At 43.1% G+C, this 26,064-nt stretch overlaps 1 protein-coding gene across 6 annotated transcripts; it reads left to right on the top strand.

Moving 5' to 3' along the window:
- Nucleotides 1–4,992: 4,992 nt before the first annotated feature.
- On the top strand, nucleotides 4,993–25,692 carry LOC8025457 (inorganic pyrophosphatase). Of its 6 annotated transcripts, none has more exons than XM_029976521.3 (12): nucleotides 5,131–5,335; nucleotides 5,852–6,176; nucleotides 9,796–9,911; nucleotides 11,310–11,429; nucleotides 11,533–11,619; nucleotides 12,037–12,163; nucleotides 13,713–13,753; nucleotides 16,794–16,880; nucleotides 17,794–17,876; nucleotides 19,718–19,827; nucleotides 20,412–20,579; nucleotides 25,582–25,692. In XM_029976521.3, exons 1-12 carry the CDS (start codon nucleotides 5,273–5,275, stop codon nucleotides 25,611–25,613), a joined length of 1,359 nt encoding a protein of 452 aa, XP_029832381.3. In that variant the 5' UTR covers nucleotides 5,131–5,272; the 3' UTR covers nucleotides 25,614–25,692. The 6 variants fall into 6 exon arrangements, with proteins under 6 accessions (XP_040356138.2, XP_002409166.3, XP_029832382.4 ...); XM_029976523.4 differs by having other exon boundaries at nucleotides 5,132–5,335; nucleotides 5,852–6,026; XM_040500204.2 differs by lacking the exons at nucleotides 5,131–5,335; nucleotides 20,412–20,579 and adding an exon at nucleotides 4,993–5,114 and having other exon boundaries at nucleotides 5,852–6,026.
- The last annotated feature ends 372 nt before the right edge of the window (nucleotides 25,693–26,064 follow it).

The following is a 26,064-nucleotide window of genomic DNA, read 5'->3' as shown; positions in this document are numbered from 1 at the left end:
CTGAGTAGATGCTTTCCCCTAGAAAGAGAAAGGATAAAACAAAGGGCGTGAAGGCAGATATAAATTGTAGTAAATTGCAGAACTATAATTGTCGTTCAAAATCATTATAAAATTATAGGTAATATTGATTACTTGGGGTTCGGAAAGTGATCAGTGAATGCTCACTGATCACTTTCCGATTGGTGGTGCATCTTGAATCATCTTAGTTACAGACTGGCCTTACTGACAGGCACCATCACAAAATACCTCCAAAACACCGGGTAAGTGGGACTCGCTGCGAGGCTCGGTAAATACCTGGCCCATAGATTTGTTTTCTAGGGGGTAATTTAGTGCCTCTTTAACGGGGACATACGGAGCAAACCGGTCCTTTTGACCACAACTACGTCCTATGTACATACTCACCGTTTCCACACAAGGAAAGTGCTTTCTCAAATATGCAGATTTCATGTGTTCTGGAAGAAAGGTGGTAGATTTTAGGTTCGTAACATCATTGTATAATGATGTTATGAACTCAATGATGTTATGAGCCTCGACTGAACCAAGCACGTTTTGAAGGCTTTCAGCAAGTGTGCCCAACAGGTATTGTTTGTACAAGAAATGCCGACGTTGAAATTCATAAATGATTTTTAGAACTGTTGATACCGGCATAAGAAGCTTTCCGTTGACTTCAGGCACAAAAAAAAAAACAACAAAAAACAAACAAGGTCGTATTTTACGGCCGTTCTTTTTTCTTCTGCAGACAGAGACATTAAAACATCGTAGTTATCATCAGGGGATTGCATCACGTTAACAGAACCGTCTTCATTAGAATCCGCACTAGTCGACTGAATCGAAGAGTCCTCAACCTGAAGCGGGTCTACAGGCGATGCGCTGTCGCCCAAGAAACCCGTCGCTCGTAAATGCGCCCAGTTCAAATGTGTCGTGAACTATGATTTCACACCTTCTGACAGTTGGAGCACGAACACGAAACCAAAATACCGTCGGTGATGTGGCCTTTTAGATGCTTTAGCAAAGCCTCCTTTGTGTGGCACTCCTCTAAGCATGCTGGCAAAGTGCATTGAAAGCTTTCCAAACTCTTCGAAGCAAACCGTACTTACCCTAGGCGTTCAAATGCCTATGTCTTCTCAAAATATGACACCTGAGAGCATCATACGTAGCAAACTAGCGACAGCATCCTTCGTCCACACACGGAAGAATTCGAGAGCTGAAAACGTGCTTATCGAATTGCGCAACCAGCAAGCGTGCTTGAACAGAAACTACAAATTCTGGAAGTAAACATATTTTGCGGTGTTGTATTTATGCCACCGTTACACTATCCTTGCCAAGCAAGCAGCAGATTGATAATGAAATACCTGTCTCGAGTATCCAGTTGCCTTCCGCTCCAAATTTTCAGGTGCACAAAAATCCGGGAATTCCACGAACGAACGAGGACAAAACGGCGCGGAGACGGGCGGGAAGGCGGGAAAATGAACCGAACGTTCGGTTCTTCCGCTTCTTCCCGCGTTGTCCCAACCAACGTTGCTTTCTTTTGTCGACGCTTCTAGCTCGTCGCATTGTTGCTCTACTGTTTGCTCTTCAATTTTTTTTTTTATTTTTTTTTTTTTTTTTTGTACATTTAAGGCAGTTACGTTTTGCGTTGGCGCGGACAAAGAAAGGAGGTGAAGGGGCGGGAGGAGGCTCTTTGGGTTCCCGCAGCTTCCGAAGGTCAAGCGTGGTGACCAATTAGCGGTGTGCGTCTTTTCTTTCTGTTTTCTTGCTCCATGAAGTTTTGCGTTTCCCTCTCGCTCTTTTTTGCTCGTTTACGGTGCATTTCAGGTAATTCCTCTTCACGGCGTTCTTGCAGTTTTTATTAGCGTATAGCGCCGTAAATTTGACGGTTATTTTTTACAGTGTAGACAACATAATTCAAAGCAAACTTTCTGCAGCGACAAAGAGTTGGAAATAGTTGTTGTTTCAGGGCAACGGCATACAGATTGGACCTATGAGAGCCTAACTAGGCTTTTTGCTCTAGAACTAGACAAAGTTAAGAGTAAACGAAAGGGGAAGCAAGGACATAGACCAAAAAGTTGGTGGGACAAAGAAGTGAAGCAAGCGATACAAAAACGTCAGGAAGCCTCTAGAGAACACAGGTATTCCAAGCGTAGTGGGGAGTCCGAAACGGAAGTAAAAAGAAAATGGGACAATTTTATAACATGTCGCCGAGAGGCATCCAGTTTGATCAATGCGAAAATTCAGAGAAAGGGTGAGGAATGGATGAGTAATGTAAGTAAGAAAGATAGAAACGCTGCCAAGAAGTTTTGGGAGCACTTGAACTCACTCGGTGAAACAACGCAAGCTAGACAGAGGTTCATACTCTCGCATCAGGGAGATCAATTAGAGGGAGATGATGCGATACAATATATAGGAGCAGTGATGGAGGAGAAATTTTGGGAACGGGTACATGTGGAAGATAGGAGAACCGAAGGAAGTAGCAGTCCAGTTTGTGACATCGCGGATTTTGGGCAAAGAGAATGGGAAAAGGCGGAACGAAGAGTCCCTAGTGGCACGTCGACAGGCACAGATGGTATCCCTATCAAGCTGGTGAAGAATTTGGGTCCTAAATCTAAGGCAAAACTAAGGGAGGTAGTGAGTACCATGATAACAAAAGGAAATATTCCAGATGAATGGAGGCTTAGTAGGATGAGTATGATATATAAGGGAAAGGGAGATAAGTCTGATATTAGAAATTATCGTCCTATAACCGTGACACCGGTTATTTACAGGTTGGTAATGTAGATTATAAAGAACAGACTGGAGGAATGGGTAGATTGGGAGGGCATACTGGGCGAGTTACAGAACGGGTTTCGAAAACAAAGAAGGTTGGAGGACAATTTATTTTCTCTAACACAGTGTATAGAAATAGCGCAAAAAGAAAACAGACAGCTCTGGCTGGCATTTCTGGATATCAAGGGTGCCTAATGACAATGTGAACTAAAGAAACCTGTGGGACATAATGGAGAACTTAAACCTAGATGAAGGACTAACAGCACTATTAAGGAACATTTACAAAGATAATAAGGTGATTATAACATGGGAAGGAAAGGCGACAGGGAAAATAGAGATAAGACGAGGCCTTAGGCAGGGGTGCCCGTTATCGCCTTTGCTGTTTATGTTGTATCTGAGAGGATTGGAGGATAGACTAGAGAAGAGTGGGCTTGGGTTCAACCTTTCTTACAGTAAGCTAGGCCAAAAAATTCAGCAATCCTTACCGGGATTGATGTATATGCGGATGATATTGTACTAATGGCTAACAACAGGACATAGTTGCAGGAATTAATGAGCATCTGTGGTAGGGAAGGAGAGGAATTAGGTTTAGAATTCAGTAGCGAAAAATCGGCAGTCATGATTTTTAACGAGGATGAAGTTGAGAGGCTGAAGATACAGAATATTACAGTTGAGAGAGCTAGTAAATACAAGTATCTAGGAGTATGGATATGTGATGGTGCAGAATATCTCAGAGACCATGAAAAGTATATAATAGGTAAGGGCAACAGAAATGCAGCTGTAATGAAAAATAGAGCACTTTGGAATTACAACAGGTATGAGGTGGTGAGAGAGATTTGGAAAGGGGTCATGGTGCCTGGCTTGACTTTTGGAAACGCAGTGCTATGCATGAAATCCGAAGTGCATGCGAGACTAGAAATAAAACAGCGCGGAGTAGGTAGACTGGCTTTGGGGGCACATTGCAAAACGCCAAACCAGGGAGTACAAGGAGACATGGGATGGGCATCATTTGAGAGCAGGGAAGCGGTGAGCAAGGTAGAATTTGAGGATAGGTTGAGGCAAACGGACGGGGAGCAATGGGCACGAAAGGTTTTCAGCTATTTATACATGAGGAGTGTAGACACAAAGTGGAGACAGCGCACTAGGAAATTAAGAGGAAAGTTTTTGAGCTATAGCGAAGATACGGAAGAGCAAGTCTCAGTTAAGAAGAAAGTTAAGGCCACAGAAAGAGATCGGTGGCTAGAGGGAATGCAGACAAAGACGGCTCTGGAAAGCTATAGATTAAACAAAAGAGTTATTGCCAAAGAAAGCATTTATGACAATTCTAGGGGAAGCTCATTGCTGTTTGAGGCAAGAACGGGTGTTCTGCGAACCAGAACATACAGAGTGAAGTACCAGGAAATTGATACAGTGTGCACTGCTTGTGGAGAGGAGGACGAGACGGCTGAGCACTTGATACTCTACTGTAAAGGGCTTCACCCTATGCCTACCGAAGACAACATAGATTTAATAAAGTCATTGGGTTTTAGAGACAGCGAAGGGAGAGTGGATTTCAAGACTGTAGAGATTACCAAGCAAAGATTAAGTGAATGGTGGCAGAAATCGAGAGAAAACTAGGTATTTTCTTATTCACTGATGGCAAGGGGGTTTCATAGCCTCACTTTCTTTGCACTGCGGAGTGAATATAGATTTCACATTTAAATATTCTAAGCTTAAATGGTAAAACAAAATGGCTAGGTGGCGTAAGCTGCCGCCCGATCCAAAGGGCTCAGCTGTATTCATCCATCCATCCATCCATCCAGAACTGACGTTGGCTTTGACATCACAGCGTCGTGCATGTTCTATAGTTCTACAACGCTCTTTCTGAGGTCGTAGGCGGCATTGATTCGTCCAGTGAACTTCACTCTATGGTCGCATATGGGCTGCTTGCGAAGCAGAGCACTTTGTCGATGGACTCGAGCGAACGAAGCCGAAGAATACGTTTTGTCACGTATAATGCGACCAGTGGCGTACCAACTTGTTTTTGACAATTTCTATTCAAGATAGAACAAAGGTGGACGAGAACCGACATTTAAAACAGCGCGGTCTAACGCCGCGCAAGCCGTATGTACCAGTATGTACGAGTTCCTGTACTTGCGTATGTAAACGGCTCTGCGTATGTAGACCATGAGGCGCCATCTCGTGAACATTATAAGAACTAACTTCAACTCTTTTTTTTTTTTTTTTTGAGAATGCATGCAAGCCTGCATGTCCAAGCCTGCATGCCATGTTCTGTGCAAGTGGTTCGGGGGTTCGGGTCTTCCAAAATCTACCGAACTGTCCCTCAAGCTACAGCGTGCGGCTCTCCTTCTGCAAGTGTAACAACGTAGTGTCTGTTTTTAATGACATATCTGATTCGTCCCAGCCGACGTTACTATGCAATTGTGCAGTTCCTGCTATGTGAATTTGAGCGCGGCTTCTAATTATTTCCAAAGCCAAGTTCTAGTGCGCTTCATTTATCGAAGAAGCCATGCTATCTTTGGGAGTCGCAGGAGGGCTAGCTGCAGTAGTTGGAATTTTATTGGGCTCACAAGTAAGTAGGTAGCATGTACTATTTCTCCATTCCGTTATCACGCCCATTCCATGACGCATATTTACGTGAAGCCCTGCCATTGAATGCTTTGCGCGCACACAAAAGCTCAGGGCCGCTGCTTACTTCGCATTATGTCGTAAGCATGTCGATTAATAACCCTGTGTCAGGGTCAGAGACATGCACACACACACACGCACATTAGTTGACACTGCGCTGTTCCTGACAAGCGCTTGTTGAGTCATATTTACGCTGCGTTTTTTTTTTTTTTTTTTTTTCTTCCCCGGTGTAGGATGGGTTGTAAACACACACTGGATTCTTTTTGTGCTGAGGCATAGCTGAGGCCTCCCTTTTACGGTCCACATAATTAATTTTCATGAAGCCCTTACCTATTTTCGTTTTCGCGATAAGCGGGACAGCAATGCGTGCGAGTGCGTTCCAATAATCCGCTACAGTCTAACCACTTTGTGCTGTCATGGCGGCCATTTAAAGCCGGCTGATTGACGTTTCTTCCGCCAGCTGGCGACACTTTGGGACTCGGCACCGATGCTTTCACACGTGGGAAAGATCTTTACGACCAGCTTCCTTCGAGGGACACCGGCCTCCACCGTCCTGGGACCAGTTTGTCGGACCATGGCGTTCTCGACGGTCGAGCGAGGCTCCCCCAACAGCCTGGACTACAGGGTTTACTTCCGTAAGTTCGCAGCGGCAAGGTATTTTTTCCTGGTCGTAGCGGTAGTGGCGGGACTTATGTCGTCCTCCGCTGCTCCGACTGCCGCTACTATGGCGTTCTCAACTGTTGAGCGGGGAAGCCCCAACAGTCTGAACTACAGCATTTACTTCCGTAAGTTTTTGGACACCGAATTTCTGGCTGCTTTTACAGACGTCCGTCTTTCCGGTGCGCTTCCGCTCGCCGTCGTCTTTTTTTTTTATTTTATCTGTCCCGCTTCGCTTGTCTCTGCAACAGCGGCAGGCAATGAAGATAAAATTGCGTGCTTCAATTTTTTTTTTGCTCTTTTTGTTTTGTGTGCACGACAGGTGAGCTTTGGGGTGGACGGTTTGACTTGTGACACGTTTAATAATGACCTTTGACTTGGTTTCTGACTTTTGGCACGTTGAGGAGAGCAACTGGATCAGTACTATATATTCTCCCAAAAATGCACAATGTTTAAATACACAATGTTTTTTTCTTTTGTTTTTGTTTTAAACTAATTTATGTGTGTACCAGGTCTGCCATTTTCACGATGTAGCTGTGATTTTCAGCTACGAACGTACCATATTATTTTCCTAACATTAATTGCCAGGTGTGGTGTAAATAACACTAAGAAAAAAAAAAGTCATTAAGGTTTTGAAAGAAAAAATAAATATTACATTATATTTTTGTCATTTTGTTGGTGACATTCCTCTTGACAGGGGGCAGGGATATGGATTGATACATTTTCTTTTTGTTTTTGAGCGATTTATTTGTTGCACAAGCATTCCTTGACTTTTTGAAGCAAGGCAAGCTGAGCTTGTACCATCTCATCTCACCAAATTAAAGATGTAGAAAATTAATTAAAAAAAGAAGTAAATCAGACCAAAGAAAGATCGGAATGTTGGTGGCCTGCCCTGAGTCGAGGCTTTTTATTAGTACTTTCAACAGTATTGAGGAATATCATGCCGGAGCCCTACACCAAATACATTATAGTTCTAAAGTGTAGCTTTTTTTCTTTTTTTTTTTTTCTGGATTTATAAAGTTTTTTTATGCTGCAGCTGCTGCTGACTAGTTGATGTAGAGGATGCGTGCAATTTTGCTCGGAGCACCTGCTCATCATACAAGCAACCTCTCCATTCTTTATTATTATTTTTTCGTTTTCTCTGTTACAGCTGCAAGCTTATCATATCATTTCCGTTCCTGCTGTGGCCACATCATGTTGCAACTGTAGACGGCCAAAGAGATTATATGTGGCAAAGGCGATTAATATATGGGTCTACACTTTGCTGGTCTTATCACATACATACCTTCGCTTGTTATCAGATTCATTGATTGCTTCCTCTTGCAAGTAACAGTCAGGTTCATTGCCTTCTCGATGGTTCTAGTAATAAGAGCCCTATGACCCCCATCCTACCAGAAAGTGCTCTGGAACCATAAAAAAGTTTATCTCAAGCAGGGAGGCCTTGAGTTCTTGGGCAGTTCCAGTTAGCCTGGAAAGGATCTGGGAATCAGGTGACAAGGCTGCTGGAGTGCAAGTCGCGTGTAAAGATGTGTTTTCTTTACAATACTTTTCTCAGCCCACATACACACATAACCAACAGTCTGCTTTTTAAATGTACAAATTATTCAAGACATATTTAACCTACCTATGTAATTATTGTTGTTAACAAGTTTTAATAAAACGGTCTGTAAATTTGGAAATGCACCTAAGTATACAAGCTGAAAAGCGATCTTACGTGTACAGGAACAGGAAATGTTGTAAGGAATATGGATCCTGTAATCAAAGTATATCTTGCAATGAGTTAATTCTCAAACATTTTGCATATGGAAAACAATTTTACAAAATTGATTATGAAACATATTGATAATGCATTGGATGCATATTCAAGTCTAGCCTTGGTTGTGCAATTCTGTCCTCGCAATATATTGTAATACGAGACATTTTGAAAAATTTGCAAACGCTTAGTTCTACAAAGTGGCTGCAGTTACAGTAACAAATGTTCCTTAAAAGTTTAGCCGTATAGAACCAATGCTCCTCAGCACTCATTTTAAAAAGGCACCACAGGGCAAGCCGTCATGACAGGATTATTTTGGGTGCCTGAAGATAGGCAGTGTGTAGGTGTCAATCAATATGGTGTGTCTTAATTTATCACATCTCCTAGCAACCAGCATTGTTTTTGGGTCATGGAAACGGCATGTCCTAGTTTTGTTTCTCGGAGAGCGTTGGAACCACCTGTGAAAATAGATCATAAAATGGGATTCAGATGTGACTTTTGTAGGAATATGGAGAATACTGCTGAAGTTAGATGAGAGCTAACGATTTTATTGTGGCAAAATAACTTGGAGCAATCATCTGGTGCCATTCGATGGTATGGCTCTTTCTGTGCCATTATAGTTAATTTTGCTTGTTGAACGGTAGTTACATTTGGCATAGTAATATGTAAATAAAAAAAAAAAAAAAAAACCTAGAAATGATTAAAGCAATATGTGTGGAACTCTTTTAGGTGTCTAGGCAATATCCTCTCAAATATGAGATATGCTATAGGGCAGTAGTTCTCAACCATTGGTGTTCTGCGAACCCCTTGTGGATCGGTGGAGATGATCCACAAGGGGAAGGGAAAAGTACAGGTTAGTTATGATGTGTTAATAAGTGGATGTAACTAAAGGCTAGTGTGAAGTGAAGTAGGCTTCTCCCATTGACATACACACGAGAAAACTCGTCCGAAAATTGGAACATTTCATCTCAGTCTGAAAAGGACAAATTTTTTTGCCGGGCTTGACTGACGAGGCAGGGCTTCGTGAACTCCCATTTGAGAGCCAGCGCTGTAGGATAAGATATTCTATCTGGCTGTGAGACCCAGAGAAACTGCTTAAAAACAATTAGTACGTTAGAGCTCTGGCGGGCATTTCCAGTCCATCGTGCATTTATTAGCTGTGATGCATGCACAAGTGCTTTGTCTCCTTGCCAATAACTGAAAATTAAATTCCCTAGGCGAATTGACTCGTGGGTAGTTTCTTTTAAATCTATTCCTAATGAATCTTGTTAGTAGCTTTCATGCTGCTTATCATGTTGAAATCCCAGTTTTTACAATATTCTATTGGATAGAGTCCTCGAGATTTATGCACATATGACTTGTTACTCTTGTGTGATTCCGTTCACAATAGTTGTAGTGACAACAAAATATGTACACATGTGGTGCATAGCAAGGTACCACAGCAGCTTTGGTGTATGCTTTGCATTGTTTGTGCTTGCTTCTGTCATTGTCACTTTGTTCAAGTTCTGGTTTTAAATAGCAGGGTCTTTGAGTTGTTTAAGTTCACATTTGGACATGCTCTGCTCGTCTTGAAAGTGCAGACGTTTATGTCTATGACATCTGGGGCATGACATGACTCAACTAGAGATCATTAGAAACAATTGCCTAGAGCTAAGTGCGGGAGGTTGTACAGTCATGGCAGGCCAGAGATAAGCACCCTTAATTGGTAGGCTGCCGTCAAGTGCTGCGGCATAGACATACCATTGTGACAGCTAGAGAATATATTGCTCGTTGGCCAAACTTTCGTACAGCAAGATTCTAGGCAGTGGTGTAGTCTTTTTCAGTTTAGAAATAGCTTAAAAACTATGTAGGGGAAGGTTTTTGAAGTAATTGATATTCTTTGAACCTGTGCTATGTGCCATTTTTTTGTTTGGTTTTCTGTCATCTGTGAATTTTGTATGTTGGATGAAATTGTGATAAAATGCTTGTGCTTGTCTGGTCAATCTTTACTACAGGGCAAGGAGGAAAGTACATCTCTCCCTTCCACGACATTCCCATGTTTGCGGACCCAGCCAAGCGGGTTTACAACATGGTTGTGGAGGTTCCTCGCTGGACCAATGCCAAGATGGAGGTCGCTTAACTTCTCTCTTTTCTTGTCTCTCTCGGACATAGCGAAACAGTAAACACAAATTTATTTATTTTTTATTTATTTACTTACAATATTGATAGCCCTTTTGGGTTGTCTAAGGACAGCATTTTCTTAACAAAATACAAGAGCGAAAAAGAACAAGAACTGTACAGCAACCGAGAACCACACATACAACTGTCATTTGGGTGATCTCCCGGCTAAACATGAGTGTACACCAAATCATCCCACCTTTTGAAATCATCCCATTTCCAAAGAACTCAACCTTCTTTGGGTACAGATCAAAAAACGCTTTTTTAAACTTCCCTGAATTATCGATCATAACAAAAAGGTTGCCATCCAGACTATTCCACTCCTCAATTATCTTTACTAAGAAGTACTTAAAATGTCAAGGTTTTGGAGTCCAGGGGTTCCCCCTGGACTCCAAACTGGTTGTTCATTTTTGGAGACCTTCTTCCAGTAAGGTGTATATAATCACTCGAACTGATGTTGGCAAATAAATCGGAGATGGGGTCTCATTACTTATAAAAGACCTCATTAATTAAGACAACTTGTTTTCCAGTATTTGAGTTCTTTTGACAAATTTAATGTTCACACGTTAATTTGATATATTTTTTATACACGCATCTTATTTATGGTTTGGACATACAAACTGTTTTGAAAGCAGAAAGTTTTGTTTTGTGCCCCATTTCTTCGAGACGTGCCAACAAAGTTAACATTATTGGGTGAGCAACGGTTTTAAAATGTTAAAAGTGAGATGGGACACTTGTGTTGCCTTTTGACCCTTGCTTTATTGGTGCCTGACATGAGGGCAGCTTAAGAAGCCTTTGTGTCATATTTTTATTCACTCTATAAATAGAATGATTCCAAACCCCACAGAAAAAATTGGCATGTCCAGTGATTTTTATATTCTGCCTTTTCACACTGCAGTGTAATAGAGAGCTTAGATACCAATGTTTAAAATATATTGTGCTGGTAGCATGGATCCTGTGCATTCAGCATTATATTCTTTCTGGTGACTTGCAAGAAGCATTCATAAATATTCAGGATAATACTTTTGCAGCGGCCATGCTGTCAACAAAGAAATCTAATTTGCGGACGAAAGGGCAGGGATATTCACACAATTACCTGGGAGACTGAAGCTACTAATACGAATTCTAGGCTTGGGAGTTTTAAATCAACATAAAGTGGTGGCTGAGCACACTGGTGCTCGTTAAACAAAGCCTGCAACCATTTCCACATCATATTTCAGCTCTTTCCAATGAGTGCTGTCGGCAATAAAAAGCAGAGCAGCTCTAGTTAGTGCGCGACATACGCAACTCGCGTTTTTCTCAACGAGACACTGAGTCCCATTTTCTGTTTGACTTGGTGTTTCCTGTGCAGATTGCCACCAAGGAACCGCTGAACCCAATCAAGCAAGACACCAAGAAGAACAAGCTGCGCTATGTCTCTAACTGCTTCCCTCACCACGGCTATATCTGGAATTATGGTGCCATCCCGCAGGTTGGCTCCAGCACCTTTCTTTCTGGGTGCAGTTCTGCACTAAGCGTCCAGTCCAATTGCTGCTGGCAATGGAGCATGATGTAGGACAAATTTTCTTTTATAGACCTGGGAGGATCCAGGCCACATCGACAACAACACTAACTGCAAGGGGGACAACGACCCCATCGACATCTGCGAGATTGGCTTCAGGGTGAGCTATGGCATCCAGGACATATATGGCACCAGGGTTGAAGAAACACGCGCACACATCTCGTCTGGGTTGAACCACATTCTGCTTGTCATCCGGTCAAGCATCAACTGAACTGTGCCATGTCCACTAAAACTTGGGCACTATGTTGAGAGGAGGAACATCAATATTAGCGAAATCATTTTATCGTAGTATGTGGTGTGCAGTCGCCTGCCATATGAAGCTTAGCCCATATTGGACATTCAATGATACGAAAGTTGTCAGTTAAGCTGCCACTTAGAGAGTGTGTGAAACTCCCGAATGATTAGGTGTACAATCATCTACCCTATCGAGCCTAGCCGATACTGGACATGCAAGGTTACACAAAGTTATGAGTCGAGCTGCCATTTAAAGAGAGCGCGGAACTTCTGAACCATGCAGGTTGCCAAGCGTGGTGAAGTGCTGCAGGTGAAGGTTTTGGGCGTGATGGCACTTGTGGATGAGGGAGAAACAGACTGGAAGCTGCTGGCCATCGACATCAGGGACCCTCTTGCCAACGAGCTCAACGGTACTTTACATTCTTTGTCTGCGTCAGTTGAAAGAGTCGTAGAAAGCTCCTTTCACAGTGCTGTGCTTCGTTGCATCTGCTGATGCCGAGAGTGGCACACACTGTTTTTTTTTTTTTTGGCTTTCTGAGGTTAGTTCAGGACAGTCAAGCCCAACAATATTAGTGAGTGGGGCATAGCTTAGCTGCAGGGATTCTTGGTGTGAGCTGAATGTGTTCATTTTATCGGGCATAATTTCTTCCAATTCGCACTCTTGTTGCTTTCAGCTTACTTTTTGGGGCTTCCTAATCTCCTAGAGTGAACATATGGCGAGCTATACAAAGGCCTTTGGAGGGCTGTTAGTCCTCGTTTCAAGAACTTACTCGCAACGCTCTTGCTTTGGCATTGCCGAGTAAGAACCAGGGAGCTTTAGTCTATTATGGCACGCTTGCTAAGGGTTAAGGATAGGCGCATATGGTACGGCAGAGCTATGTTCTACCGACAGCTTGTGAACCTGAGCAAGCTATTTCAGCTTTTCTCCTCTTGAACCTTTTAAAACATGGAATGCTTATTGGAACCCCCAATTCCAAAATTTTGTCCATCGGAGCATTTCCTGCTAAATTTAGTGGGGAAACTGAATTGGAGGTCAGGTCATGTAACATCGCTGATGTCACGTGACCTGATGCTACATGATCCATAGACAGATTCAGTTTCTCCACTAAGTTTAGCGAGAAAATTGACGTCCGATGACCCGACGTCACTTGACTTATACAGCAAATCAGTTTCGTTACTCAGTGTGCCGGGAACTTTGATATTAACAAAGGTTCTTCACTCCCCGAAATGACTTTTTAATGTCTTCTAAATATTTTTAAATGCTCATGCCTTAAGTGCTGAATTTCATGCACTATGGGACTTTAGAAATAAAGGCCACTGCCAATTTTTTTACATTGTTTAGTAGGTAAGACCACTCTGTTTACTGATAAAAAAAATTTGATTGTAAATAATTTTAGTGAGTGTGCAGGGGTCAGAAAGTCTGGCAAGAAACAACCCAGAGGAAAGAGACAAGGGAAGTTTATTATTGTGCTTTATCGTGTTCCTAGCTTACCAAAGCTCATATCGGTCTTCCAGCAACCATACAAAATGTCAGTTAATACTGCATGTGCAAATTTAAATTTGGTTTATCAGATTACTGTAGGCATGCAAAAGTATATTTCATTCGCGCCATCAGGCATCACCTTTTCGTCCTAGAATTCTTGTGACTTAGCCAGTAAAAATCCTACTCGAAAAAGTGTGAACGGGCTTACTGTTAGAATATTAAAGCGCACAATGACGAGGAAGGAAAAAAGAGGGAGACAAAAAAAAAAGCACTAACCATATCTGATGGCTTTTGTGCTCTAATATTCTAATATGTACAACCAACCAGCTCGCCAGATGATCGCAGGGCTTACTGTTCCATGCCTTATTCTTTAGAGATGCTATCTGACTTAACAACTGTGGCCACTAGATGCGGGTGACCGAACCGCGAAGATTGCTGGCTTTGAATGACCATTGATAATTGCTTCCCCCTCGCAGATGTTGGTGACATCGAAAAGCATATGCCTGGACTTCTCAAGGTAAGCCTTGAAAAATTTGGACTTGGTTGCATGGCATGCTGTGCCCCGTTTTCCCTTTATCTTGTTCTGCCCGACAAAGTGGTTTTAAGGAGGTCGGATGCCAGATTTACAAAAAGTTTCTTAGGTTACGACAAGTTAGCTAAGAAGTTTGTGAGTTAAGAACATTGTAAGAAGAGGAGAAATCGCTATTCACAAACACTTTCTTGTGTGAGAGGAGGAAAGCGACATTCTTGTAAAGAAAAAATAAGAACTTTCGGTGTCCCACAAGCTCCCAATCTCCACGAGAGTGGGCTATTGCTATGGCGAAGGTGTTTCCGACAACATGAGTAACCAATCGGAGAGCTCGGCATGGTCATACCGCTTTTGTATCCATCTCCATTTCAGTAAAACAAATCTACTTCATCCTTATTGAACAAAACTGCTCGCTTCAAAACATGCAGTTTTTTTGTTTTTTTTTTTGCAATGTTTACAAAAAATTTTCCCAATACCTGCTGATAATCTCTGAAAAAGAAAGTGATTCCGTGTTTGAGAATGCATTCGTCTTCGCGTCAACCAACGTCACCTTGCATTACCCTCAACTTTGACAACTGTCTGCTTTTTTTCTCCCTCCCCCTTTCCACTGGAGAGTAGCAATAAAGTTGAAAGTTAAAAGCTGTCCTCTGGAAGCCGCCAAGAGCTATCCCACTAACCTAAGTTCCTTTTTTTTTTTTTTTTTAAGACTAGGATTATGCGTTTATGATCCTTTCTTGTGGCTACCCATCTACATAGCTTTAGCAACAATTTCCCTAACTGTAAAAATAAAAAATAAAATAAAGCACTCTATAAAAAAAGTTGGTAAGGCTACAAAAGGATAGAATTGTGGTTAGGACGACTGCAAACATGCTAAATTTAGCGACTTTCTCGCTAAGTTAACAGCACTGAAAAGAAGTGAGCAGCCCCTGTTTTTACCTTTCATCACTTGGGAATCCAAAGAACTTAGCAGAGCTGTTACCACCGGAATTGGAGAACCATCAAGTCGAGCAATAGACAAGGTGCTGTTCGCTTGGCGAACTGGCAAACGAAATAGACTGATAAACAGGAGGCCAGCACCACTGCCCGCTGCTGCCAACGTAAAGCACCACTGCACCGCTGACACAGGCGCCGCCGACGCAGCACGCAGCCGCGGCAGCCGCTGTGAAACTGTTCTTAACGGTCAAAATAAAAAAACAAAACAAAAAAAAGACCAATGAGAGCAAAGAATGAGGGCGAAACTTTAGCTAACCAAAATATTTGTTTCACTTTTGCAGGGTAAACTTATCTGTAAACAGCAACAATATTATGTGTCTCGCCCTATTAAATAAATTTTAGGGCGAAAACGAGAGGTTCTTAATATAAAACCAACGAATAAGAGATGACGCTCAAATTGCTGACCGGAAGTTTCTTAAAGATTCCGGGTGTTGCCTATATACTGCTGAGCTCGCTGCTCGTTTACGTTTATTCGCCCCTGTATTGAATATGCAGCAGTTGTATGGGATCCCCACCACAATAACCTAATAGAAAAACTGGAAAAAATTCAAAATCAGTGTGCTAGATTTGTTCTGGATGATTACCAATGCGGGGCAAGTGTCACCACCATGAATAATTTAAAGTGGGAATCACTAGTTGAACGCAAAAAAATGTTTAGGTTGAAATTTTTACATGATATATATAACGGTCACCTTTTAATCGGTCGAGAAATGTTTTTACACAAACCTTTTTATATATTGGGAAGGGCGGACCACCAGAACAAAATCCGACCCTATACTTTGTTTCAGCTTCGGTCCGAGCGCGGCCGATGTTATGAGCCAAAGGGCCAATCGAACAGCGCAAAAAGCGCACCGTCATGGCGGGCTCTCTGCGCTTGATAGAACTAGCCGGCGGAGGAGCGCGCACAGAGAGACGGCGAATAGCGGCTGGTCCTATCAACTGCAGAGAGCACGCCATGACGTTGTGCCTCTTTCGCTGTTTGATTGGCCATTCGGCTCATAACATTGGCCGCGCTCGGACCGAAGCTGAAACGAAGTATAGTTTTGTCGTACTGATGTTTTTGCGTTTTCTTTTTTTTTTTAAACTATAGAAGAATAGAATAGGTTGGCTATTGAAGGATGTGTTTAACATATATACAAGTTTGTTTGTGTTTCAATGTTTTTGTTAGAATTTAATGTATTTCATGTACTGTAATGCCCTTCTGTAATGCCAAAAGGCGATGCAGGTCTCTATGTAAAAAAAAACTAGCCCTTGGCGGTTCCCTGGTCGGTGGGATCATTGCCGTTGTAGCTTTTCCCGGACGTTTGTGGATCCAGTGTTCATGTTCGTCATGGTCGGTTTCGAGTAGTATTTTTTTTCTTTCTTGCTGCTTGAAATTGAGACGCGTGAAAAGAGCGCGTAGGAAAATAAATATCCGTTGGTCGTCATGCCCAAATAACTGAGCATTGCTGTCAGGGTCTCTATTGTTTTGTTGAAACTCGTTTCATGGAATTACGTTTCGTAGACATCTCTTCATGGACACATGTCGTCGACACAAACATTTCGACATTTGTTATGCGTATTGCTCGCTGTAGGGACATTTGGTCACGCGTGTATCGCTGACGTGATACACCGCAAACTGACGCTGCTTCGCGGTGTCAGTTCGCGGCGGCTCATTACAAAAATGCTAACCCACCTGGCTGACCCATAAACACGCTGTTTCATGGCGACAGTCTTGTGCAGCTAATTAAAGAAAAAGGCTAATTTGCGCTGTCGATGAAACGATTTGTCAATGAAACATTGTTATGTTGATGAAACAATCTGTCGATGAAACGTCGTTCGATGAACTGATTGCCGCCAACGCTGTTGGCCATGTTGATTTCATCGTAAAAAAGTGCGCAAGACGGCAACGGAGCTGTGTAACCTGCGCAAAACTTGCGATAATTTCATTTCGTGAATACGAATTTGTTCTTATGTATTGTCGTATGCATATTTTTGGCATAAGATTGTTTTGTGAATCTGGCATCTGATTTTATTTTTATTTTCTTTTCTTCAGGCAACTACAGAATGGTTTCGGATTTACAAGATTCCTGACGGAAAGCCCGAGAACCAGTTTGCATTTAATGGCGAGGCCAAGAATAGGGTTAGTATCATCACTCTCCTAGTCGTAGTAATATCGAAACTTAAAATATACCTCTTGCATTCAAAAATAAGTTAAACATGATCAACTCCATCTCCTAATGACAATCATACGCTTGTATTTTGAATGGATGGCTATATTTTTCGTTCCAAAGGACTGATTGCAGCGAGCACTTGAAGATCAGCCGTTGGAGAGAGCAATGAATCGCAGGAAACGTGACGTCAACTGGCCCAGCACGGGCAAAGCTGCTTGGGGGCTGGGTTGTTTATAGTGTCATCAACACATTACAACGTGGCCATTTTAGTTGCCCCTCTCCGCTCCCTGCAGGAATTGAAAAGGGTGGGAGAGAAGGGGAAATCTGGTTCGATAGCCGCCGTACGTGCGCGGAGTGGCGCTGCTTTTTTAAGTTCAGAACGACGTAATGACAATCAGTTTATTCCTTTTAAACAACGTTTTGGTGTCTTTTCGAGAAAAAAAATTGGTGTCCCCATGGTGTGGCCAGAACGTGGTTGACATTTAGACATTAGAATAGGCGTTAGAATTTCGTTGCAGTATCCCTTTAAAGCTCATCCAGCAGTAGTGATACACGACCGCACGCCAATACAATGCTCATCCAGATCGAAACAATCAGGGGTGGGGTTTAAACCCTGGGATCTGCAGCGCAAACTTTCGCTCCACATGTTTTGAGCTGTGGCACGCTAGCACACTTGGACACCGACTCCCTTACAAAGGGATGAAGTAAGTGAAAACAGCCCGTGTTGTAGAACTTGGCTCGAAAGCACTTCTGCTGCGAGTAGTCGGGAAAGCGATATTGTGCCAGAGGATTATTTTGCATAGTTTTTAAACACAGTTGAATTCATGCAGCTGGCCAATTTCTCAATGCAGTTGAAACCCTACTTTTTTCTCTTCATGGCAGGAGTTTGCAGAGAAGATCATAGCAGAGACACACACATACTGGGAGGCCCTTATGCAGAGAGCAGACACAAGCCCTCTAAACTGGTAAGTTAATACCAGCAAGTACCAAAAAGGGAAATACTTCATACCACGTGTAATTCTCTCTGCTTTGGTAGTTCCAAGCGACTCGAGGGTTATCAGAAATTGCGTGCACTGAAGCAATATTGTTTTGGCGCGTGTTCAAGCTATGTGCTTTTATGAGCTGTTTCCGCCTTTCTGCTAATCCGAGACGAAAGCTTGGGACCCAATAAAACTAGTCACTCAGACAGTTCCCGTTTCCCTAGACTGATGACGTTGCTCGAGTCGTACACTTAAAACATTTTCTCTTTTTGTGCATGCAAATCATAGTTCCATAGCCGACGCACTCGCTACACTTCGTTTTACCTTACAATGGAGCGCACTGGACGCCACAAACCATTCCAGCCAACCCAGCACTGTGAAAACGCCACCTAACTATACGCATGCAGTGCATCGCTGCAGCCCTCCTGCTGAAGGTCACATGGCACTCGCATGGTTTGGGATCGTCCTCGCCGGCTCATAGCGGCCTCTGCGGTCTATCGTGAGGTGAAACAGAATCACTGTAAATAGACTTAAATTTTGCGACTCGATTAATGTTGTAAAAAGATGGATCTCGCGATTATAATCCTGAGGTAATGAATAGTCGCCGGCCAGTTTTCCAAACTTCGCAGGGACCGAAGAAACGCTTAAATAATGGAGCAGTCTGAAACTTTATTACGTCCGAGTGGCCTTAAAAAAAAGCCCTAAATAGTGCCTTGCTTCAGGTCATGCCTGCGCGCCTTGTTCCCCGATACGCCTCTGTTTGTGTTTGGGCGCTTTCTATTAGCTTGAGAATCGCCGCCTTCTTTTCTAGCCTTATGGTCGAGTACTTTTCGTGCTTAGCGACACTTTGCCACGGCGGAAGAACAGGTGGGGCCACGGCGTCCAAGCCAGCGTAATCCTTGAACACAATTCACTGAGACGAGACGAGAGGCGCAAGTCCACGACTGCAATGGCGAATGAACAAAGCAAAATGGTAGCGAGGGTGGTGATGACGCGCAGCTAGAGGAACACAAGCCGTATAGCGTTGCCTAGCAATAGGACTTAGCAGTACAGTCGAATCTCGTTAATTCAAACTCTCTTAATTTAATCTAACATGCAGGTCCCATCCTATGTCTCTCTATGGGAGGAAACTCCCAATAACTCAAACTTCGCTTCATTCAAACAAACTTTCGGTCCCCTTCGAGCTTGAATTAACGAGATTCGACTGTACTCGAGTAGCACTGCCAAACCCAGCCAATCTGCGTGCAGCCGACCTAGAATGTAAAATGGTGGCTTGTCGGCTCGCGATGACTTTGTACGAGAAATCAAACTTTCGGACTTCTAGCTGTCCGAAACACCACTCGTGAATATGCGCTATTTCTATCGGGTGGGTCACGGTTCCTTGTTTCAGTCCAAAATATTGAACAAGCCCGAATTGTCGGCGTCCGAAAAATAGGTCGGCGACTGTACGTGGCAGACCACTCCCAATTAGGAACTTACGTGCCTGCAAAAATAGTTGTTTACACAACAGTAAAACCTCGTTATAACAAAATGGGATATAACAAACTAATGGATATAACAAAGCAATCATAATTCCCCTTGCTTGCTAATAGTGGGAAGAAATGGACATTGGCTATAACAAACTAATGGATATAACAAAGCAATCATAATTCCCCTTGCTTGCTAATAGTGGGAAGAAATGGACATTGGCTATAACAAACTAATGGTTATAACGAAATAATTACGACCGCTCCTTCAACTTTGTTATAACGAGGTTTTACTGTATATAAAGAGCGAGGATGAGCAGGTATGGCAGGCTAGTCATGTGGCTGTTTTGGAACCTTCAGCTCGACAGTGACGCTCGAAGGGAACGCCCACCAGATCAGCGACGATGAGGCCAATTCAATCGTCGCTTCAACCCCAGAGTTCGGTCCGGACGCTGGCAGGGAGGCCATAGGTATGTCCAAGTTCTTTCTCCAATCCGAGGTGTCTCTACGGCAGTGGCGCAAATGTGAAACAAATTGCAGAAATGCATGTTTCCATGGGGAAGGTACAGTGCTGCACGCATTGCCAAAATGAAATGTTTGTGACAAAATAAGGAAAGCATTACATCAATGCTTTCCTTATTAGTTGGCGCACCTAGTTCCTACGGAATATCATTAGCTTCTTTTTTTATTTTGAATATGCACTTTGAGTGCAATAATCTTCCGAATTCTGGTACCACAATAGGCCACCCCGTGATACTGGGTAGAGGTCCTGCTAAGCCAAGCAATTTGTCCAGCGTCGAGGCAAAGACTCGTATTCTCTTAAATACATATTCCCGCTTCCTCCGTACTCCAATTTGTTTAGAACAGGAGCAGGCCTACGGCATGTTTATGTGAAACGCCACCCCGACAAGCTTGGCGGAAAAAATATTATGCGAGGGACATAGTTTCTATATCGGGCGGTCGGTCTTCCTAGCATTTGAGATTAAGGGTGTCACAATGAATGATTGCGAAGCATGATGTCTCAAGTCTAAAAGTGGAACTCTACCTGTGCAAGTACCAATACGTGATGAGAGGTGGCTATCTCTGAGAGCCAAGTGCCGCCAAGCACAGCGCCGCTTCAATCGCACCGCTGCAACTGAAGACAAGAAGCTTTGCAACGCGTTGCACTCTCAATATCGGAGGCATACAAATAAACTCCGGCGACAGCAAGGCAGGAGTCCCCGTGAGTTCTTCACCACCTTCTCGCCTGAAACCAAATTTTAGAGAGGGGTCTCCAAACCTCGTTTCGTAGACCAAATCCGGCCTTCGGAGGTCTTCCGACCAGCCCATGGCTGGCCGTGGTCCTTCAACTGAAGCCGGCCCGCTGCTACTGGTGCAAAAATAAGCGCGCTTAAAAAAATGGCGCCGCAACGCTCGCCACCTATGTAAACGAAGATACCAGAAAAAGCTGAGAGAAAACTGCCATCGTAATGCATGTCCTCTCGTTATATTATTCATTGGACAGTGTCATACCTGCCAAGACAGCAGTGTAATTTGGGGAGCTCCTGAACTTTGACCATTTTGTATGGTTGTATGGTTGACAGGAAGATCTTTCAGAGAATGCAAATTGCCCCCCCCCCCCCCCCCCCCCCTCTCCCGCCTGCACTAAAACAAACAAGGAATTTTTGCTATTGCAGCAGGTGGCAGCAATTATATAATGAGACCCTGCTGTATCTCGCTAGCATGAGCAGTGCAGTACAAAGAGAGAGAGAGAGAGAGATAAGTTCTTTGTTATGGAGAAAAGTAACGAAGTCGTCTTCATGTCAATTCATTTTTTTTTTTTAATTTGGTTTTTTTGATAATGAAATTTTTTTTTTTTTTTTTTCGTTTCTCCAAATTTGGTAGGTATGCATTGTCATCACTAGAGCCCTGCATGGGTAACAGTTTGAGCATCTGCATCCGATCCGCAGGCTTTGTATCTGTACCTGAATCGCATCTGCAATATTTTTAAATTGTTGCATTCGCATCCGCATACTTTGTATCTGCATCCTAACCGCATTTGCAAAATTCGGAACTGGATTCGACCCAGAGTCTGCCCTTGCACGTTACATCATAAAATGAAGCATGAAAAAAAAAAAAAAAAAGAAGTTTTTGGATGTCATTTTACGAACCGCTTGCTCATCGTTGTACAAGAACTCGTCGAGTTGGAATATGGGAAGTAATTTTATTGTATTTGTTTTATAAGCGATCGTCCTTCCAGAGACACTTCACGTCGCCAAATCTGATTACTTTTTATCCGCATCCACCAGTTGACTTTAGATATCCGTGGATGATCTGCAGGTAATCCGTGGATAATCTGCAGGTAATCTGCGGATATGCAGGGCTGTAGTTATCTGCAGCATCATTATTTTTAGTCTCCTATTTTCCTTCCATTCCCACGTATATTGTGATTGGTATTGTCCTGTGTCTTACTTAGAGCCACTGTATAGGTTCCCAGAGTAACGCATTCCTTTTCTTTTTGCATTTTGCCGACAACATACTCACTCTAGCCGATCATGTTTTGGCTTGGTGAGAATCATTGGACGGTAGCGATCACATGAAACAAGCACTGCTAGACTCACCTCCACCAGTGCTTCAAATGGCACTAATCGCCACCATCTTGGGTCCTGCAAACAACTGCACACATGCACGCTCTACTGCTCATCGAACGCGCGTTTATGCGCAGTCTTTTCCACGCGGTTACCGACATCAAAAACAAGGAGGTTACGTACTTAGTGGCACAATGCCTGCTTGTTGTGCTTTTGGGTGCAGCAGCAGGTCGGAGGATGGAAAGAGACTTTTCCGAATTCCATTTGGATAGAATGCAACTGCAAGACGGAGGAAGAAGGCTTGGCTGCCCATAGTAAAATGGAAAAATTTCGAGCCCACTGCAACAAGCAAGCTTTGTGGGTTGAGTGACGATTACAGCTGGTTCATTCCGTGTATCGCAGAATGAACCAGCTCCTTCAACACGCTCTGGTGCACGTCGCTATCGCCTTCATACCCCCGTCGATGCGTAGACCCAAGATGGCGGCGCCATGGTTTCGGTTTCAGCGCCGCGCCGCAATCCCAGAATGAACCTTTGGAGTTTAGTTACTCTGGGAACCCATGCAGTGACTCTAGTCTTACCTTTTGCACGGTGTCAGAATTAGTTCCATTATTCTTTTAGTCTATTCCCCTGTGTGAACAGGCCAAAGTTCCTGTGTGCATCAATTTACGTCTGACAAGTTTTCTGGGTCCCAATTATTGTGTAATATTATAACTAGCTAAATATTTTTTTTAAAATAAAGTATGTGTACTGTCTACCTTAGATTTGTTTTTTTTTACTGTAACTTTTAATTTGTATTTGTCTGCTTATCTATGATTAATACTTTAGTTTTTAGTCATTTCTTTACCAGCCCTCGAAACAGCAAGAGATCCCCAATCTGGCCTCTTGGCCAAAGAGTTTGGAGACCCCTGGTTTAGAGCAGGGGTCCCCATACTTTTTGGCTATGGGGCTGGATCTCGGATCTGGGATCTGTTGCTGTCTCAAGGGCCGGGACAAAAAAGTAATTATAAATGAAAAAAAAAAAAAAAAAAAAAGTTAAACCGAGATAAGCATTTAAACACAAATAAATTTTAGAGTATGTATTAAAAAGTATCTAAGTGGATTAATATATATATGCTCGAATTTGAAATTTAGTATTCAGCGAATTATGACATTGCATAACAGGTGTGGTCAAGAAAACTCACCAGTTATTAATCAGAGTGCATAGGAACTTTGGCACATTTGCGCAGTGGAAAAACACTAATTAGAATGTTCAGAATAATTAGGAACCTTAATTTGCGCATTTGGAGCGGGTCGCTGGAAGCAAGCAGCAGGCTGGGCTTCGTCGGAAAAAGGTCGTGGCCAGCCGAGGGCCAGTCAGAAAACTTCCTTATGCCGGATCTGGTTTAGAGCATTGTCAAGGTCATATTAGAGTCTTCCGAGCACACCGCAGCACTGGGCGGGGAATCCCGGAAACTTCTTGGGAAGTTTAAAATATTTTCGTATTATGTGGCAGAGTCCCTGCGAGTTCAGTAATGTGTAGTAATGAAGTCTGATGATGTCTGGGCACATCGATATATCTTTGTAGCTCTACAGTGTGCTGCAGGTTGAGAAAAGCAGGACAAGCCCTTTCCACAAAGCCCTCCGCTCTCCAGCAAATGCTTGAGAGGAGGCAAGTGTAGGAGTTTGTCCTGCTTTCTTTAACCTGCAACAGACTATAGCAATGGCTGGCACCTCGGCATGCTTCAGATTATATCTTGTTCTGCACTGGCAAGCCCATGAATGGTAGTTTCGGTGCGCCATCGCTATAGTTTGTCGCCGGTGAAGAAAGGAGCCAAGTAAACTCTGCTCCTCTCCAGCATCCACTTTCCCAAAGTGGAAAGGGGGATGGGCTTTGCAGTAGGAGCTTGTATTGATTTTCTTAATTTGCAACAAGGTATGGTGTTGCGTTCAGGTTTCATGTTATTGCATGACGACTGTTCTTCATGCAACGTCTTGTAGACATCTGTGGCTCAGGCACGATTCTGCATGGACACACTGTATGACAGTGAGGCTAGCTACGATTTTTGCTAACTGTGGTGCCATTGGCAATAATGTTGCTCAGTCCTTTGCAAGCTGGAGCCCCAGTTGTCCTATTGGCTGACGTGGAGATTTCACCTTCCATCCTGTGCTGTCAATTCAAACACTTGTTTGGGCAGAGTAGTATTCTGCATCTGGAGTGCCTGTACTGCTCTTATCTGCCAACTACTTGGCATGTTGGACCATGTTTGCACATGGGCCTTGATCTTACAGACTGGACTAAAATCTCTTTGGTTACCCTGCAAAGACAACCTACCTCGGGCCATTGAGAAGATTGCGAATTGAACACCTGCAAGCTTGAGACGTTGCTGCATGCAAAGGCTTTCTTCAGAATTAAGTCCTTTGCATTTAAAGGGACCGCATTACGAATTTTCAGGCTTGGATGAATGCATTTAGATTTTACTAATAGCATATCGTTTCATGAGTCAAGAGAAAGAAGGTAGAAAGTCAAAAGCCCGATTTTCGGTACAAGAGTTTTTAAACAGCGGACTATTTCGTACCGCCTTCCCTTCAAAAGCTCTCTGCCTTTTCACTGAGATACATCTGAAGTACCCAAAGCATGGCACCCGGCCCCAACGCGTGTCACATGACACCTGACCTCACTATGTTCCCTTTACCCGCAAGCTGACAGTGCAATAAGAGCTATGCGCTTGCCAGACCAATCTGCTGTCTCCCTTTCATCACCTGACCCCTTTTTTTGCACGTAGGTATGTGCAAGGGAGCGTGATCCCTTGGCGAACGATAGAAGTGTGGCTGACCCAATGAGCACGTAGCTTCCACCGCACTGTCAGCTTAGGGGTGGGGAAAGCAACTCGTCTGAATTTAGAGCGACAGGCTGGCGATGTCTGGGTACACAAACAAGGGTCCGAACAAGAGGGGTGTTCCTTTTTTCTTGAACTGTTTAGTATGATTTGAGTTAAGGAGGAAAGGTGAATACGAAAAAGTTGAAAAATTGTTTCTTGGCCCCTCAAAAAAGCCCTAAACATAAAGATTTTTATTTATTTTTTCTGCCTGGTGAGGACAGGCATGTCTCAAAATAAATGTTCGTCGAAAAATATTTTTTTTCCCAATATTTATGCTACAATACCAATTTTTCGATTTGCGGGCAAGACCGATATTGTACTCTTGTGGGATGATGATGATAGCGTTTGTACCCAACTAGTGTGCGCTCGAGGTCCAGCGAACTCAAGTGCACACACTAATTGGGTAAAAACGTCATCATTGCACAGGGTAAACATTTATTTTGAAATGTGCCCATTTTCATCAGGTAGAAAAAATTTAATTTTCTCTAGGTTCAGTATTTTTGCAAGTGCCTGCGTCGCCACTACAGAATTACGCAGGATAGTCCTTTGCTTCTGGTCCATTTTCTCCACATTAGTGAGCCTGAAAGATCTGCTCGAGAAATGTTAACCTTAGAAGTGTTCTGAAGTTATTGGTGGCAACCGACAAGGTGTCTGCATCTGCGTGTTATTGAAACACTGGAATGTCGTACGTGCCAACACTAAGGTCACATGAGTTGCAAATAGTGTTGAAATAGTTGCTAGGCAGGATCTGTTTTAAAGGCTCTGTCATTCATGCACATTTTGAATTTTCTCTGCAGTGGACAAGTGGCACTTCGTCTGTCTCAAGTGAGAAGACTCCATACGTCCAGATCTCTGCGCACCTCGAGGTTCTTTGATGGAGATAATAAATTTGATCATAGAAATTTTTATTTTTTCGTGAGCATGGCTAATGCCTGTTGTCACTGCTGCCATTGGCACTTCTTACCATGCGTGATGTTGACTTCGTGGAACCTCTACATGTGGCATATCGCATGCCATAGACAGCCGAGTCCACATCTTATATACTGATTGTGGAAATGCTTTACGGTAGGATGCTAGCTTGGTGTTTACCCATTCATTGCTTGTTTCTTTTATTACTCCTACCTTGGCTTGCAAACATTGGAAACAGTTGCATCAGATCTTTGCAAGGATAGCCTTTTTCCTACGTACGAGAATTACCCATTCTTTTAACGTTCTTTGGCTAGGTGTTCGGTATTTTGTGAAACCCAAAAGTGGAGCCTGGATAAGCGCATGGCCGCAAG

Source organism: Ixodes scapularis, unplaced genomic scaffold, assembly GCF_016920785.2.
Source record: "Ixodes scapularis isolate PalLabHiFi unplaced genomic scaffold, ASM1692078v2 PGA_scaffold3__209_contigs__length_174095766, whole genome shotgun sequence".
Taxonomy (NCBI): Eukaryota; Metazoa; Arthropoda; class Arachnida; order Ixodida; family Ixodidae; genus Ixodes; species Ixodes scapularis.
Note: the sequence above shows the minus strand (reverse complement) of the source record. Positions and strands in the feature narration are given on the sequence as shown.